The sequence below is a fragment of the Chrysemys picta genome, chromosome 3, assembly GCF_011386835.1.
Source record: "Chrysemys picta bellii isolate R12L10 chromosome 3, ASM1138683v2, whole genome shotgun sequence".
Classification (NCBI taxonomy): Eukaryota; Metazoa; Chordata; order Testudines; family Emydidae; genus Chrysemys; species Chrysemys picta.
In genome coordinates this window covers 90,254,869-90,273,827 of record NC_088793.1, presented here as the reverse complement: position 1 = coordinate 90,273,827, position 18,959 = coordinate 90,254,869, and the positions used below count along the sequence as shown (strand labels likewise).

The 18,959-nt window shown below is 42.8% G+C and overlaps 2 protein-coding genes across 5 annotated transcripts in view; both read left to right on the top strand.

Moving 5' to 3' along the window:
- Positions 1-18,959, top strand: part of LOC101937869 (amine sulfotransferase-like) — a 62,129-nt gene that overhangs the window by 14,123 nt on the left and 29,047 nt on the right. For 3 of the 4 annotated variants that reach the window (XM_065588372.1, XM_065588369.1, XM_065588370.1), the window contains exons 2-5: positions 1,410-1,588; positions 2,978-3,186; positions 9,356-9,482; positions 16,425-16,519. In XM_065588372.1, coding sequence (XP_065444444.1) covers positions 1,447-1,588; positions 2,978-3,186; positions 9,356-9,482; positions 16,425-16,519 — 573 coding nt within the window. In that variant the 5' untranslated portion in view covers positions 1,410-1,446. Of the gene's footprint in view, positions 1-1,409; positions 1,589-2,120; positions 2,179-2,977; positions 3,187-9,355; positions 9,483-16,424; positions 16,520-18,959 lie in introns of all 4 variants that reach the window. The other variant, XM_065588371.1, reaches the window with a different exon arrangement.
- LOC135982316 (SRRM2 protein homolog rsr-2-like) lies at positions 4,229-6,468 on the top strand. Its single transcript, XM_065588368.1, has 2 exons — positions 4,229-4,775; positions 5,845-6,468. Exons 1-2 carry the CDS (start codon positions 4,229-4,231, stop codon positions 6,360-6,362), a joined length of 1,065 nt encoding a protein of 354 aa, XP_065444440.1. The 3' UTR covers positions 6,363-6,468.

Below are 18,959 nucleotides of genomic sequence, written 5' to 3'. Positions count from 1 at the left end.
GGACACACACAATCGACTGTATAAAAATGTTTTCTACACAACTGACTTCTATAAATTTGACCTAATTTCGTAGTGTAGACATACCCTTACACTGGTGGGAACAAGGCTGTAGTCTGTACACTGACATAATTAGTTTGACATAAGCTCATAGGTGCCAACTCTGTGGGTGCTCTGGGGTTGGAGAAAAAAAATATATCAGGTGCTCAGCACCCACCGGCAGCCCCAATCAGCCCTCCCGCCTGCTGTGGATCAGCTGTTCAGTGGCATGCAGCAGGCACTGGGGGAGGAGTAGAGGTGGGGTGGGGGCAGAGGAAGGGCGAGGGTTTGTGGGAAGCGGTGGAGTGGGGGTCGAGCACCCCCCGGGAACTTCGGATGTCAGGGCTTCTGCATAAGCCGCCTTACGTGGAGCCTAACTCTGTCATGTAGGCCAGGCCTAAGTCATGTCACTGAACTCGCATGTGCAATTATTCATATTGAGCCTTGTATGTTGTCTAATGACACTAACAAGGGCTTTTTCCCCCCCACATACTTACTCTTCTTTGTTAGTTGTATACCACAAAAAAAGACATCTATTATTGGAAAGCCTTAAAGAGAGAGACCTGGGTGGTCAATTCACTTAATTTGGTAAACTACACGGAGATTTCCTAAAACCTGTTCCAACTCAATTACTGTACCAGACATAGGAGGTGAAATCCTCTAGAAGGTTATTTTACTCCCATTTCATTGTCTCTCTACTCTCTGTTGGAAGGATGCAGCCAATGTGCTCCACTGGCTCATATATGGCATGAGTCACTGATTTACAGGTGAAGAACCTTATAAAATATAGCAGCCAAAAATAAAATCAAAGAAAACTCTTGAGAGAACAAAAACTTCCGCTCCCTCCCTCCTATTTTGCTGAACATACGTTACTAGACAAGAGGGACTGGGAGAAATATATTAAACAGGGAAATAGGAGAGAGAGAATCAGAAATAATATGATGGGGTCAACAAAATACCAGCCACCAAATTAATTGGAATGCAGCCTCATTACTCTGGTTGTGCTCAAGGACTAAGTCATAGCTCATAGAATGCACTGGACTTTGTGGTGAGCTCCTTGAGTAGCTCTGATCTTAAGTGCCCATTTACATGGATTCAGTGAAGTTAGATAATTCGTTAAAGCAATATTGGTGCCTAACAATACCAGACACTTGTACAAGTAAATAACTCAAAGACAATGTATTACACAGCACTTTTAGCTGAAAAAGATATTCTGTTCTCATGCCAGTCCCTAAAAGTGCCATTTCTGTACTGTCATTCAGTTTGCTGTTTTTGTAAATATACTTTTTGGTATCAAAAAGGGATCTGTTTTGTTTATATTGTACTGAAATTATTGTCCTAAATGATATAAAATTATGTTTTCTAACCTGCAGATTCTTGACATTGGAGTGAAACTGAGTTAACAAAACAATGGAGCCATCAGAAGAATTTGTGTTCAAACATAAAGGATTTTATTTCCAACCAGACCTTGTTACACCTGAATACATAGATTCACTGGAGGATTTTGAAATCAGAGACAGTGATGTATTTATTGTTACTTATCCAAAATCAGGTACGACTGATTGCTTGATTTCCTTTAGGAAAATCATATCTGACTTTTGTCTGAAACCTTAATTGACCCTCCCCTTCTTCCCCCCTCCCCCCTCCCCACCGTGCATATTGAGCATCATTATGACCTATTTTTGGTGGTAGCAGTTTAAAATCTTTTACCTGCCAACATTTTATTGGAGACATTATCTCAGTTTCATCCCTATGTTTAAGCAATGGCAGAAGGTTAAAGCTTTAAAGGTAATCTGTAAAGTATAGTTGAACTGGGCAAATATTGCCAAAAGCTATTCAAAAATATGTATTATGATAAAGCACATCTATTTGTTTCCGTAGTAGACAACTAGTTTTATTCACCTTTGTGTAAACATTTATGTCAGCAATATTTTGGAAATAATAAGTTCATGGAATGGGACGGTGGTGTGAATGCTCAGACTAATTAATTTGGACACAAATACAAAACCTCAGACTCCACCGAGACAGCCATCTCTACTGCCAAAAAATAAAGGACAATCTTCTAAACACCCCTGCCTCTCCAGATCGATCCCAGTCCTGTCACAGAGTATTCAAGCAGAACTACCAACTACATGTACTCAGGTGATCAGCATTTTTGTTCTCAGACTTTGCAGTGATATATTTTCTTAAAACAAGAATAGCACCTCTTCCAGCCTATGAGGTTTGAGAATTACTTGCAGCTGAAGTTATAATATAGCAGAACCAACTCCTCTGTGACAAGCTCAGAGAGAAGGACTCTTTACCTCATTGTATACTAAACATTGTAACACAGCTTTTGGCACTAACCAGTTCTGGTCACTAAAGAACCCTTGGCACTTCTTAATAGAGAATTCCTTGTATCGCTGAGATGTCATGTAACATGCACAGAAAGGACAGACCAGAGTGAGCCTTCTCCATGAGGCCTGAAGTAGCACTGGTGTTCTTCCACTGCGGGGGGTGGAATAGGGGTACTTAAAAACTCTCAGAACAACAGTATGCAGGGTGCTTTGGATATGGCCAGTGAATCCACTGGCTATTACTGTAATGGACAGTCATGCTGCAGCACTGAGGCTACATAAGAGGGAGAAAAACTGTTTGTAGTAATCACGCTTTCTATGGGGAACCTGAATACCCTAGGTAAAAATATTTGAAGATTTAGTTATCGACCAACACATAGATAGATACAGGATTTTTAATACTAAAACATACAAAAGTATAATGCTGTTTGGATTCCCATTACTGCTATATTACGTACTCCCTTTAAGACAAATTTTTGTACTTCATGTATAATGTAAAATGAGACACATCTTTGAAGAGTTTGTGATTATGGCAGATTATTACATGACATTACAAATAAAATTAGCATTAAAACTGTTTCAAATAAGGCTATTTTCTTTCCCAGGGACTGTGTGGACTCAGAATATTTTGAGCTTGATTTATCATGAAGGCCATCGGGATGGAACAGAAAATATGGAAATAAAATACAGAGTCCCATGGCTGGAGTATAACATAAATAATATGGATTATGTCCATCGTCCATCACCTCGTCTCTTTACAACTCACCTGCCTTACTATTTAGTTCCAAGAGATCTGAGGAACAGGAGAGCAAAAGTAGGTGATACTATTTTTACAATTTAATTAACATTATACAGGAAAACTTGCAGCTTTCACCAATAAATCAGGGTCAGGGATTCGCACCGAGCTCTCTCTCATGGAGATGGCTGCCCTGACCTGCTGTGTTGCTTTCCTTAATCTAAACGGAGAGTCATTCACACCGAAGGTGTGCGGTGCTGGCCTGTGAGAATTGTCTTGTGGGAGCGATGCCAATCTCTTACATTGCTACCCGGATCTCCCATGAAAGGTGGCATGTGCTGTGCACCCACTTCCCCAGGAGACTCCCTTCCCAGTCACCCTTGCAGCTTCCTTATATCTGTTGCAGTAACACCTATGATAAAATGAGCAGATGTGTGGTGCAGAGCTTGCACCACATGAGCTCCATCAGTGCAAGCTCTCAATCCATAGGAACCTTCCTCTTGATTTGCTTTATAGCTCAGCCCTGTTTCCCATGCAGAAAATTCCCTAAAGTTACAGGGACAGTAAAAGTAAATGGAACAACAACATCTCCTAAGCTGCACATAGCACAATTTTAACTACAAACATTGGAAAATCTCGTATTGCTTATGTATATTTTACAGGGCTTATGTAGATTTTCACAATTTTAAGAACATGTTGCTGGTGTAGGGAGTTTTTCTCTTCATGGCTTCTGGCTGGCTGTTCTTAGGCCTGGTCTACACTACGACTTTAATTCGGATTTATCAGCTTTAATTCGAATTTACCCTGCAACCGTCCACACAACGACGCTATTTATTTTGATGTAAAGGGCCCTTTAAATCGATTTCTGTACTCCACCCCAATGAGCGGAGTAGCGCCATTTAACATTTCGAATTAGGGATAGTGTGGCCGCAATTCGATGGTATTGGCCTCCGGGAGCTATCCCACAGTGCATCATTATGACCGCTCTGGACAGCAATCTAAACTCGGATGCACTGGTCAGGTAGACAGGAAAAGCCCCGCGAACATTTGAATTTCATTTCCTGTTTGCCCAGCGTGGAGAGCACAGGTAACCACAGATAGCTCATCAGCACAGGTAACCATGCAGGCTGATAATCGAAAAAGAGCACCAGCATGGACCGTGAGGGAGGTACTGGATCTGATCGCGGTATGGGGAGAGGATTCAGTGCTTGCAGAACTTCGTTCTAAAAGACGAAATGCAAAAACTTTTGAAAAAATTTCCAAGGGCATGATGGAGAGAGGCCACAATAGGGACTCTGAGCAGTGCCGCGTGAAAGTCAAGGAGCTCAGACAAGCCTATCAAAAAACAAAGGAGGCAAACGGTCGCTCCGGGTCAGAGCCGTGGACATGCCGCTTCTACGCCGAGCTGCATGCAATTCTAGGGGGGGCTGCCACCACTACCCCACCTGTGATCGTGGATTCTGGGTCGGGGATAGTCTCATCAGCGACGCCTGAGGATTCTGCCGATGGGGGAGAGGAGGAGGAGGAGGATGAGGATGAGCTTGCAGAGAGCACACAGCACTCCGTTCTCCCCAACAGCCAGGATCTTTTTCTCACCCTGACTGAAGTACCCTCCCAAGCCTCCCAAGCCAGTACCCAAGACTCTGACCCCATGGAAGGGACCTCAGGTGAGTTTACCTTTTAAAATATAAAACTTGTTTTAAAAGCAAACGGTTTTTAATGATTACTTTGCCCTGAGGACTTGGGATGCATTCGCGGTCAGTTCAGCTACTGGAAAAGTCTGTTAACGTGTCTGGGGATGGAGCGGAAATCCTCCAGGGACATCTCCATGAAGCTCTCCTGGAGGTACTCCGAAAGCCTTGCCACAAGGTTTCTGGGCAGTGCATCCTTATTCCCTCCTCCATGGTAGGACACTTGACCACGCCATGCTTGCAGCAAGTAATCTGGTATCATTGCCTGACAAAGCCTGGCAGTGTATGGTTCCGGTGTTTGCTGGCATTCAAGCAACATCCGTTCTTTATCTTGCTGTGTAATCCTCAGGAGAGTGATATCACTCCTGGTAACCTGGTTGAAATACGGGAATTTAATTAAGGGGACAGAGGTGGCCGTTCCTACTGGGCTGTTTGCCTGTGGCGGAAAATAAATCCTTCCCTGCAGTTAGCCAAGCGCAGATGGGAAATTGGCCCTGAGTTTTTCGCGTTTGGCTAGCAGGGATCTTCCCTGTTACCAGCCACGCGGTGGGGGGAGGGGTACCGTGATCATCCCAGAGAATTCATGGCGGGAGGGGGGCGGCGGCGGGGGGGTGGTGGTTAGTTTGGTGCCTGCAGGGATCTTCCCTGATACCAGCCATGTGGTGGGGGGGAGGGGTACAGCGATCATCCCAGAGAATTCATGGCGAGAGGGGGGGGTGGTTAGTTTGTTTTCTGCTGCTGCTGAATGTTAACAGAAAAACCGCAGCACTCTACAGACTATGCTTGGTATGTGGGAAAGGAGGGCGCAGAAGCTGTAAAACAATGGCTTACCATGGCCGCATGCAAGCCAAATTCTGTTGCCCAGACCTGTGATCTCTAGCAGCAAAGCCACAGGCACTCACCATTAAGAGGCAAAATGCGACCTTGCACAGAAATCACATGTGCTATGTAATGTGAATAGTGTTGGTCACCGTGAAAGAGTATAAGCATTGTTCTGCAAAATGTAGCTTTTTAAACAAGTCTCTCTTTTTTCCCCTCCCTACAGCAGCTGCAAATTCCTCAAGCCTCCCTCCTCCATCCCGAAGGTTATCACAGATAAGGCGTCGTAAGAAGAGAACGCGAGACGAGATGTTTTCTGAAATTATGGAATCCAGCCTCAGTGACAGAGCTCATCTGAATGAGTGGAAGGAAACAGTTTCAAAGTATAGGAAAGAAGCCAGTGAACTTGAGGACAGGAGGGACCAACGTGAGGACATGAGGGACCAACGTGAGGAGAGGAGGGACGCTCGAGATGAGAGGTGGCGGCAGGAAGACCAGAGGAAGCAGGATGCAACGCTGGGGCTGCTGCGTGAGCAAACAGACATGCTCCGGCGTCTGGTGGAGCTTCAGGAACGGCTGCTGGAAAACAGACTGCCGCTTCAGCCCCTGTTCCACCCTCTCCCCTCCCCATGTTCCGTATCCTCCTCACCCAGACATGTAAGAACGCGGGGGGGGGGGAGGCTCCGTACACCTTCCCATTCCACCCCAGTAGACAGCCCAAGCAAAAGGCTGTCATTTTTTTAACCTTTTCTTTGTGGCTTTTTCCTTCCCAGCAATCCTCCTCCCAAATACCACCCGGGTTCCCTCCCTCTTTTTCTAATCTATTAATAAAGAATAAATGATTTTTAAATGATAGTGACTTTATTTGGTTTGAAAGAAAGCTGGGGGAAGGGGGAGGGTGGGTTCCTTACAGAAAATCAGTCAATAAAGGGGGCGGGTTTTCATGAAGGAGAAACAAACAGATATTTCACACTGTAGCCTGGCCAGTCATTAAACTGGTTTTTAAAGCTTCTCTGATGCACAGCACTTCCTGGTGTGCTCTTCTAATCGCCCTGGTGTCTGGCCGCGCGTAATCAGCAGCCAGGCGATTTGCCTCAGCCTCCCACCCCGCCATAAAGGTCTTCCCCTTACTTTCACAGAGATTGTGGAGCACACAGCAAGCAGAAATAACAATGGGGAGATTTCTTTGGCTGAGGTCAGAGCGAGTCAATAATGATCGCCAGCGACCTTTTAAATGGCCAAATGCACATTCTACCACCATTCTGCACTTGCTTAGCCTGTAGTTAAACAGCTCCTGACTCCTGTCCAGGCTGCCTGTGTACGGCTTCATGAGCCATGGCATTAAGGGGTAGGCTGGGTCCCCAAGAATAACTATTGGCATCTCAACATCCCCAACGGTTATTTTCTGGTCCGGAAAGTAAGTCCCTTGCTGCAGCCCTTTAAACAGAGTAGTGTTCCTGAAGACGCGAGCGTCATGAACCCTTCCCGCCCAGCCCGCGTTGATGTTGGTGAAACATCCCTTGTGATCCACAAGTGCTTGCAGCACCATTGAAAAGTACCCCTTGCGGTTTATGTACTCAGTGGCTTGGTGCTCCGGTGCCAAGATAGGGATATGGGTTCCGTCTATCGCCCCACCACAGTTAGGGAATCCCATTGCAGCAAAACCATCCACTATAGCCTGCACATTTCCCAGAGTCACTAACTTTCGTAGCAGCACCTGAGTGATTGCTTTGGCTACTTGCATCACAGCAGCCCCCACAGTAGATTTGCCCACTCCAAATTGATTCCCGACTGACCGGTAGCTGTCTGGCGTTGCAAGCTTCCACAGGGCTATCGCCACGCGCTTCTCAACTGTGAGGGCTGCTCTCATCTTGGTATTCTGGCATTTCAGGGCAGGGGACAGCAAGTCACAAAGTTCCATGAAAGTGCCCTTACGCATGCGAAAGTTCCGCAGCCACTGGGAATCGTCCCAGACCTGCAACACTATGCGGTCCCACCAGTCTGTGCTTGTTTCCCTTGCCCAGAATCGGCGTTCCATGGATAGAATCTGCCCCATTAACAACATGATCTCCAAAGCACCGGGGCCCGTGGTTTCACAGAATTCTGTATCCGTGTCCGTGTCCATGTCCATGTCCTCATCATGCTTGTCGCTGCGCTGCCACCACCGCTGCCTCCTCGCCTCGTTTTTCTGGTCCTGGCTGAGCATAAACTCCACGAGAACGCGCGAGGTGTTTACAATGTTCATGACTGCTGTCTTGAGCTCAGCGGGCTCCATGCTTGCCGTGGTATGGAGTCTGCAGTGTTCACCCACCCAGGAAAAAAGGCGCGAAAATGGTTGTCTGCCGTCCGTTGCTTTCATGCAGGGAGGAGGGAGGGAGGAGGTGAAGCTGTACCCAGAACCACCTGCGATGATGTTTTTTGTCCCATCAGGCATTGGGAACTTAACCCACAATCCCAATGGGCGCGGGAGACTGCGGGAACTATGGGATAGCTATGGGATAGCTACCCACAGTGCAACGGTGCAGAAATCGACGCTAGCCCCGGTACTTGAACGCACACCACCGAATTAATGTGCTTAGTGTGGCCGCATACATTTCGACTTTATACAACCTGTTTTTCAAATCCGAATTATATAAATTTGGATTAATCCCGTAGTGTAGACATACCCATAGTGTGCACCACCATATGACTTAACTGTCTGTGTGGCTTTCCAGAAATTCTCAGCTCCAAATGGTTGGAGAAATTGGTTGAGGTGTGCAGCAATGCATGTTAGCATTACTTTTTAAACATTGTATCCATTACAATTCTCTAAAAATATCTCTAGCTGCAGTTTTTTTTGAAAGAACAGTAAATTCATGCTTACAACGATTCTAGTCGAAGGATATGTTTTTCACTGAAATACTTTATCAATATACCAAACACAATGCACACAAATAAATCTGTTGTTGACTTAACAGTGTTGGTATTTAAAAAGAACTCAAAATCAAATTAATTTATTAAAGTTTAAATTCTTTTCAGATAGTACATCTGCAACTGCACTCCCTATTAATTTTTGTCCTGTTTATTATCACATTTCCCATGATTTTTAAATGTTTTTGCTCCTCTCTTGCTGTGTGAAAGACCCATGTAAATAACTGGAAATAACTTGAAGACCTGATTCTAAGTACACTTACTCATGTTCCTAACCTTACAACAGTGAGTAATCCCATTGAGGTCAATGGTACTATCACATGTAGACAGTTATGCATGTGCATGAAGATCGGTTAAGGAAGCGCAATAATTCCACGAAATGTACAGAAAATGCTGGCAAAGAATCCCATTCACTTAAATCAGGATAAACTATTTACTAAAGTACTTATTCTTTTCAGATACACTGATTTTAGTGTTACTTGCAGAAATAGCAAATAAAAACACAGATTTTTAGGTCAATTGTGTCCCTTTAATACAGGGGTGGGCAAACGTTTTGGCCCGAGGGCCGCATTGGGGTTGCAAAACTGTATGGAGGACTGGGTAGAGAAGGCTGTGCCTCCCCAAACAGCCTCTCTCCCTGCCCCCATCCGCACCCTCCTACTTCGTGCACTCTGACTGCCCCCCTCAGAATCCCTGACCCATCTCCTTGTCCCCAGTAGCTCAAGTGCCGGGCAGGATGGTCCTGCGGGCCAGATGTGGCTCCTGGGCCGTAGCTTGCCCACCTCCGCTTTAATATAACTGAGACTGTCACTCTTTTTACCTTGCAGGTTATTTATGTAGCCAGAAATCCGAAGGATGTTGCGGTTTCCTATTTTCATTTTTCCAAGCTTTCAGTCATACTTGAGACAATACCAGATTTTAATATTTTTCTGGAGAGGTTTTTAGCTGGGAAAGGTAAGTTTCATTTACTGCTAAAAGGCTAAGTCCTGCTCACTGACCACAGCCTGAATAAACTATCTGAGTGGATAAATTACGTAGAAGATGGAGATGGTCAAAATCCTGGCCCCCACCTCACCACCTGGGGTCTAAGGTTGCAGTGAATGCAGTATTATTCACAGCTCACAATAGAGATTTTGTGCAAAGGTAGTCCAGGGGAGCTGCACAGGCACATGCATTGCACCAATAAAGTACAAGTTGCCTCATGTATCTCAATTGGTTGTTCACTCTGAAACCTAACAATGGAGATTTCAATACATTTCAACTCCACTTAAGTGCTCAGATAACACAGGTGAGGAGATGAGGATGAGTGCTATGCAGAAAACACACACAAGTAGTTTTCTATTAATTTTCTGGTTTAGTAGTTTTCCACAACTATTATGCCTATCCCGCTATCCCAAACCACTACTTATACCTTCCAAAGAGCCAAAAGACTCAGCTGTAACCTATCTAGCTCCTGAGTTCTCTCTTAAAATCTCTGACAATGCAACATTCTCACTAAGGCAACTTATGGCACACTGATAATTTAAGTACATAGTGAAATAAATTCTACACATTCTACTATTATGGTAATTAGTGAGACTGTCTCATCTGCATAGGATCTTTTGGGCCTGAATCCAGCCTCTTCTCCCCTAAGCTTTGAATCCACTGCCTCTTTTGTCCTGTGTAGAATCACACTACAGATGATTTTCCCTACAACAGAGAGTAGTGTGACTCCCCTCCAGTTATTGCTGTCAGTGAGATCACCCTTTTGAGGTAATCTGCCAACGATTCCATGTTTTCACTTGTCAGGAGGAGTCTCTTCTCCCCAGAATTTAGAACAGTTCTGTCAGTTTTATAAGGGTAGTCAGGTCAAGTTCTTTTAGCTTTTCTGCTGCTATTTAATCATCACCTGCCATTTTGTTGTTTTTCAGCTTCTTTATTGCAGCCTGTATTGCTGACATCTCTGTTGCATCAATGTTAATGCCAAGTAGATAATGTTCCATCAATATCTGGTGTTGAGCTGGGGCTGAGTCTATTGTGGACTTGTCTGAAATGCTCTGCACATCTGTCGTTCTGTTACACCTCAGTTGTAAGCCTTTTTTCATCTTGGCTTTTTCTTGGCCCATTTCCTGTTTGAAATGTCCACACTTTTCACTGCTTTGTCTGCTTTCTTGTACTTTTCCTTTGCTTTTTGCAGTATTTCATTTGTCTTAGCATTCAGGAGTTTTCCTTTCAGTGCTTTTCTTTCCTTGTTGAGATGCGACGTCTCTTGGCTTATCCAATCCTTGCTCTGTGTGTGCTGATACCAGGCTGTGACTGCTACAGCTTGAATCACATTGTCTCAGAGCACTGTGCAGTTTTCTTCAGGTCCAATCTCTATCTCACCTCCCTTACCTCTGTCAGCATCCCAAATCTGTTCCATAGTTCACATTGGAATTTCTCAGAGCACACTTTTGTTTTCAGTTTTATATTATTGATTTCTTTGCTGCGTTCTGTTTAAAGTTGGTCTTTCTCAGTTTTAATTTCAGTTTGGCAATGCAAAGATTTTGGATGCTCATCTGTCATCTGTGGCTTGATGTGCCCTTGCATCTTGGACAGATGACCCAAATCTCAAACTGATGCCAATGCAATTGATTTCTTTTTTTTGTTTTGCCATCTGTCAAATTCCATGGTTCTTTGTGTATGTCTCTAGAAGGGAACGGGGTGCTTGCAAGAACTAAGTCAGACACCAAGAACAAGTCTGTGAATTCCAGGTTTCCTTCATCATTGATATCATTGACTTTCAAAAGGTATTTGACAGCCTGCATAGGCATGCATTGTGGAATATTCTTCAGACCTGCGAAATTCCAGATAAACCCATCAACACCATACTGGCCACATACAGAGATGCAATGTTGCTCTATAAGAGTGAACAACCTGACAACAGAGTGGTTCATTGTGGACACTTAAGTGAAACAGGGCTGCATTTTATTTATTTATTTATTTATTTATTTATTTATTGTTGTTGTTTGGCATTGCCATAGACAAGATAATGAAGAAGTATATTAGTAACACAAAAACTGGTACTTAGATGTCAAAAGCCTAGAAGGCCTAGACTGAGACACAACTGAGCAATATCCTGGAAAAGCTACAAACAAAAACTACTGGCAAAATCTGCAGGTCAAACAGGGCTCAGAATCAGTTACAGACAACCTTGAAACTCAGATGTCAAGCAGTAACTTCATATTAGAAGGCAAAAACATCAAGAAAGTGGAATAAGTGGAATAATCCATCTACCGAGGCAGTACTATTCTAACCAACAGGCACATCAAAAAAAATGAGACATGAAGGTTAAAAAAAAATCCACCTCATTCACTAAACTCAACAACACATGGACATCAAAGATATACAGCACCAAAGCAAAACTGAGAATTTTCAACTCAAAAGTCTCCGTGATAACGTATGGCTGTGATAGCTAAAGATCTACTAAAATGTTAAACAGAAAATTAGATGCCTTCGAAAACACTGGTCTACAATTTTTGAGAAGTCATCTGCTTCAGAGATAAAATGTGCTAGTTATTATGTATTTTGATGTGCTGAATTCAAATATGACAATTAAAACAACTGATTGGCTACTGTTTCTAAGACATTTAAGTTTTTACATTTTATGTCTATGTATATTGTGTAGATAGTAGAGTTTTAATTTTAAATTGTAAACCTAGGTCTTTTCATGTGTTTATGGTTGCTTTACATGATAATATTTCACCTGTCCTGTTTATGTAAAAAAATCAGCAAGAGGGTTATATAAATAAAATTTATTATGAAACAAAAGGCAAAAAACTATTATGTACATAGTTTTGTCCTATTCAGTGTCTACTCGACGCTTCTTGGCTTGTCTCTTGTAATGGAGCATCTCCTGTCACTGTCCAGCAATAGTCTGCAAGCATTGATGGGCTCCATTTGCCCTGATAGCATTTCTCCATTGTTGCAATGTCCTGGTGAAATCGCTTGCCGTGCTCGTCACTCACTGCTCCGCAGTTCGGTGGAAAAAAATCTAGGTGAGAGTGCAAAAAATGTATCTTTAGTGACATGTTGCAACCAAAGCTTTTGTATGCCTTGAGGAAGTTTTCCACCAACAACCTGTAGTTGTCTGCCTTGTTGTTTCCGAGAAAATTTATTGCCACTAACTGGAAGGCTTTCCATGCCGTCTTTTCCTTGGCACGCAGTGCATGGTCAAATGCATCATCTCAAGGAAGTTCACAAATCTGAGGACCAACAAAGACACCTTCCTTTATCTTAGCTTCACTTAACCTTGGAATTTTTCCATGGAGGTACTTGAAAGCTACTTGTGTTTTGTCAATGGCCTTGACAAAGTTCTTCATCAGACCCAGCTTGATGTGTAAGGGTGGTAACAAAATCTTCCTTGATTCAACAAGTGGCGGATGCTAAACACTTTTCCTCCCAGGCTCCAATGACTGTCGGAGTGACCAATCTTTCTTGATGTAGTGGGAATCTCTTGCATGACTATCCCATTTGCAGAGAAAACAGCAGTACTTTGTGTATCCAGTCTGCAGACCAAGCAAGAGAGCAACAACCTTCAAATCGCCACAAAGCTGCCACTGATGTTGGTCATAGTTTATGCACCTCAAAAGTTGTTTCAGGTTTCCTTCATATGGACTGCTTGACCAACTGGAATTGATGGCAAAACATTGCCATTATGCAGTAAAACAGCTTTAAGACTCATCTTCGATGAATCAATGAACAGTCTCCACTCATCTGGATCGTGAACGATGTTGAGGGCTGCCATCACACCATCGATGTTGTTGCAGGCTACAAGATCACCTTCCATGAAGAAGAATGGGACAAGATCCTTTTGACGGTCACGGAACATGGAAACCCTAACATCACCTGCCAGGAGATTCCGCTGCTGTAGTCTGGAGCCCAACAGCTCTGCCTTACTCTTGGGTAGTTCCAAATCCCTGACAAGGTCATTCAGTTCACCTTGTGTTATGAGGTGTGGTTCAGAGGAGGAGGATGGGAGAAAATGTGGGTCCTGTGACATTGATAGTTCAGGACCAGAAGTTTCATCCTCTTCCTCTTCCTCGTCTGACTCAAATGAGAATTATTCTGGTGCATCAGGAACTGGCAGTCCTTCTCCGTGGGGTACTGAGCATATAGCTGATGGAATGTTTGGATAATGCACAGTCCACTTTTTCTTCTTTGACACACCTTTCCCAACTGGAGGCACCATGCAGAAGTAACAATTGCTGGTATGATCTGTTGGCTCTCTCCAAATCATTGGCACTGCAAAAGGCATAGATTTCCTTTTCCTGTTCAACCACTGGCGAAGATTTGTTGCACAAGTGTTGCAGCATATGTGTGGGGCCCACCTCTTGTCCTGATCTCCAATTTTGCAGCCAAAATAAAGGTGATAGGCTTTCTTAACCATAGTGGTTATACTGCGCTTTTGTGATGCAAAAGTCACTTCACCACAAACATAGCAGAAGTTATCTGCACTGTTCACACAAGTACGAGGCATCTCTGCTCACTTTGGCTAAACAGAAATGTGTCCCTTTGCAAAATCAAACACTGACAAATAAGAGAGCACAACACTGTATGATTTCTAGAGCTGGTATAGGGCAATTTGTTCAGCAGAGTGATGTAAGCTTCGTTACAATTGCATCATCCATGACGTCTAGGAATAACATGATGCAATTCATATCATGTATGACGCAATACCAGCTTCAGATTGCATCATTCATTGTTTTGCCTAAAAAGCAAGTACTGTCCAAACCCAGTCATAGATTTATTCATAGATCCAGTCAAAGATGTATTTTAGTCATTTCTGGTTTAAATTGAGATCCCTTCCCTTTATAACTCACTTATCCTCCGCCATTCCCAAGTCAAAGGTCGTATATACTGACCCAATTGCATATCTTGAAAACTAGAGCCAATCAACAATTTTAAGCATCATTTTCGTTCTCAGTGACCCAGAATTAGTAAAGTTTGACTACATTTATTTCAGAAGCATTTTGGCTGTAGAGCAGTGAAATAAGTGCCTAGAAAGATTCCGGACATTGGATGGAGAGACGTCATCATCAATAAATATATCCAAGAAATCACCAGCCAGCAGCTTATTTCCACTAGAATTAGAAGGAAGTATTGGACATATATGGGGAATGGGCTTCAGATGCCAACACACAGAGTCCCACATGTAACTGTCAAGTGGAAACCAACTGGGTTAGGAAATGAGGGTGCCCAAGAGACCTTAAAAAGAACCCTTCACAGGGAGGTCAGAATGGTTGATCATAACATCATCGAGTAGATGGAAGTAGTATCAAATGACAGAGAGGAATGGAAGAGATTAGTTTCACCCTGGGCATCAACATTGACATGATTATTTTGCCTCTGTATTTGGCACTGGTATGACCACTGCTGGAATACTGTGTCCAGATCTGGTGCCCACAATTGAAGAAGGATGCAGATAAATTGGAAAGGGCTCAGAGAAGAGCCATGAGAATGATTAAAGGAGTAGATAATGTGCCTTATAGCAATAGACTCAAGGAGTTCAATCTGTTTATCCTAACAAAGAGAAGTTTAAGGATGACTTGATTACAGTCTATAAGTACCTATATGGGGAACAATCTAGCAGAGAAAGGTATAATACAATTCAATGGTTGGCAGTTGAAGCTAGACAAATTTAGACTGGAAATAAGGCATAAATGTTTAACTGTGAGAGTAATTAGCCACTTTAACAATTTACCAAGTGTCATGGTGGATTCTCGATCAATGACAATTTTTAAATCAGGATTGGATGTTATTCTAAAAGATATGTTTAGGAATTATTTGGGAGACGTTTTATGGCCAGGAAGTCATACAGAGCGGTGGGAAGCAGTGGCTAGCGTGAGGCTTCCCACAGTTCCCATTGGCCAGTGGGAGCTGCGGGGCGTTATACAGGAAATCAGACCAGATGACCATAATGGTTCCTTCTGGCCAGAGAATCTATTAATCTATGAATCTATCAATTTAATTCTTGGTTTGTGATCACTAATCCATCAAAAGCAATGAAAAATATTATCTATAAGTAATATAGACATAAAAGTTCAAATATGTTGTGTTGGCAGCAAGAACCATTCTATGGTGCCAGTGGATTCTAGAGCAGGGTTCTGCAACCTTTGGCATGCAACCTGTTAGGGTAAAGCTGCTGGTGGGCTAGGCCGGTTTGTTTATCTGGAGCGTCCGCAGGCATGGAACTCCGCAGCTCCCACTGGCTGTGGTTTGCCGTTCCCAGCCAATGGGAGCTATGGAAAGCGGCATAGGCCGAGGGACGTGCTAGCCACTGCTTCCCACAGCTCCCATTGTCCAGGAACAGCAAACCGCAGCCAGTGGGAGGTGCGGAGCTCCGTGCCTGCGGATGCTCCAGATAAACAAACCAGCTTGGCCCACCAGTGAATGGAGATATGGAGATATCCTATAACTGGAAGGGACCTTGAAAGGTCATCGAGTCCAGCCCCCTGGACGCAGTGGCTTTACCCTGATGGGCTGGGTGCCAAAGAGTGCCTACCCATGCTCTAGAGGTAACAGTACAAAGTGTATTAGTTATTGTGTAACGGTCTGTCTGTTTGTGGGGAAAAAAACAAAACTTGTCCTCAGATCCCGACATTAGAAGATGGACTTGGCTTGGCCTTTATCTCATGTTTAAGGCGAAAGATAATCCAGGATAAGGCTGTGAATAAAAACAGGAACTGGAATAAAATCTCTGTGAGCCCAAATATCCCCCCAACAGCAGAGGGGAGAGAAGCTGAAAAAAGGAAGTCTGCTCCATTGATTCTGCAGCCATGCTTGTGAGAGTATTAGGATGCAAAAATGTCAATGACTGAATGGTTTTTCTGTTTGAGATCATTAACGTTTATTTCTATAATTTTTCTCCTTAATAAGTTGCATCTAGCTCCTGGTTGGATCACGTCAGAGGCTGGTCCACCCACAGGGAAGAGTTCAATATTCTCTTCCTTACCTATGAGGAGATGAAGAAGGTGAGACCAGTCAATGACTTTATATCTGAAAGAAACAGTAAATAAAATGCCTCCATTTTTCAGTCTAATTTTGCTACCCTTACTCACATTGAACTGTTCTTTACTCTGTGAAGACTCGTTTTCATTTCACAGAATAAGGTACACTGTTCTCATTGATTTCAATGCGAGTACTTGAAAAAGTACTTCTCAGTGTGTGTAAGGGTGGAAGAATCAGAACCGTAGTGTGAGATGTTCAGAAGTACCAAAGTAGGTTAGCCACTTAACTCCCATTGACATTCAATAGCACATAGGAGCCTAATTCATTTAGTTACAAAAGGTGCCATTTGCTTCCTAATGAAGAATATCTGCTGGATGTGAGTACAGTTAGAAAAGATAATAATCTTGCTTTACTTCATTTCCTTTCCTGACTAGCAGGACGGCAGCTACACAACCCATCCCATGAGGCATCCTAAGGGGATAGGAGAGGTTTTGTTACATTTTAGAACTTCTCAAACTGCTTTTAGAACTGAAGATCTCCTTGTAATTTTTTGTGAAAATGATATTTTATTGCACTATTCAAAACTAGGTTTTTAGTAAATAAAATATATTAATAACTGTTAGGGAGCTTATTCCTTTACTCTCCCACTTCCCTGGTCCTTCTTGCATGAACAGAAAGCAACAATACCTGAAGTCTGAAGGTGCAAACAATTTGATGTTTATTGGGGTGAACTTCCAGCAAGCTTAAATCCAAGTTCCTTTTTCCTTATTTTGGAATCCCAACTTACTTCCTGTTTGCCCATAATATATATAGTAATATTCTTAGCTATACCTTAACCAAACATTCTACTAAAATTTACCTAACCAATCCTAACATATTGTAACATGATTAGCTAACCAATTATATCCCACCACCTTAATTAGTTTACACCCAGCAAAATTCATTATACAGCAGACAGAAACATTCACAGAACCAGACAGAGACCATGCAAATAAGCATAGCAAAGTGGGAACTATAATGACAAAACAATACAGAAGTGAGGATTTTACAACTCCATCTATACAGACATAAGGGTTTCCCAGCTGTGTTTATTGATAAGTGAGTTCTTACCAGACAGAAAACTATCAAACTAAATTTCCTTTTACATTTTCTAGGCTCTTTCCTTTCTCTGGAGGTGATTGATCGGATCACCTTCCTAACAGCCCCAGATCACCTTATTTCAATAGGGCTAGTTTGGAATGTGAGCATGTGACCGCAGGCTTCCCAGTTTATGGCTGCCTCTTAGCCAAAGGCATTAGCCTAAGAAGAGGGCCTCAGACTGTCACAGTGAGAGAAGGCCCTTACACAGATTCTTTCTTTTATACCTCTATAACTAGCTAAATGATAAACACCTAAATTCTTAAAGTACAGGCCTTTACAGACAGGCTTGAATATCTATATCCTAACACTCTACCCCTTTTTTTCTTTTGGGATTTTTCTGCCCATGTATTTCTGGAAAGCACAGAACATATGGTGACACACTTTTTGATAGGGCCTGGCATTAAGGTGGAAGGTGTTGATGCTTTATTTGTTTTACTGCACCTTGTGTAGTACCATGCCCTGTACCTTTTTTTGTACGGGCATACCACACCTATTTTAATTAGTGTTTTAGACTTTTTATTATAGTGGGCCCGAGAAGGTTGGGTTCGGGTTGTTTAGTACACTGAGGGGGAGGGCTTACTACATTACTTATAGGTTATAATTAGTGGCTGTTTGCTAGGGGGTTGTGCCCCCCTTGATTGTTTTTATATGCAACGTGACACAAATACAGTTAACAATACACCAGCTGCTATGATAATTTACAGCAACACTGAGAGTTCTGACCACTGCAGTATGGTCCAACATTTTGGCCACCACCAAAAGCACTGCTTTATCTTTTTTTGATAGGGTTAAAATTTTGTCAGTGCCATTTTGTAGTGTGTATTGTAAGTGTGTTCAACTGTTGGCGCTTGCAGCAAGTTGCTTTTGTAATTTTTGTGTACTTTTGTTTATATTGTGTGTTTATTCAATATTTACAGTGAAATTTGGTATTGTTTAAACCAATTTAACTACTTGGTACGGCATGGGATAGTAGGTGCTGGTTTGATTGTTTACAATGATTAAGTTTACTGATTCACTGGTGTACCATAGTTTAGGTGGCAGTGTATAGAAGTTTATAATTTGGTTATATACTGGAAGGATTTTGCCTTCTAGTGTTATATTGCAGGATTGCATACATTTCCAACAGAATACACCGTACCCCATATACATTACCCCTAAATGCCCCCCCTCTTTGCAATAGGCCATTTGTTTTGCTTCTTCATAGTTATAGGACGGGGGCACATTTATATATATATATATATTGATATACAACTGCTTAATGTGATGACAGTTTAATTTACCCCATTCCACCCCCACCCGGCACCTATTTCCTAGTGGCTCCCA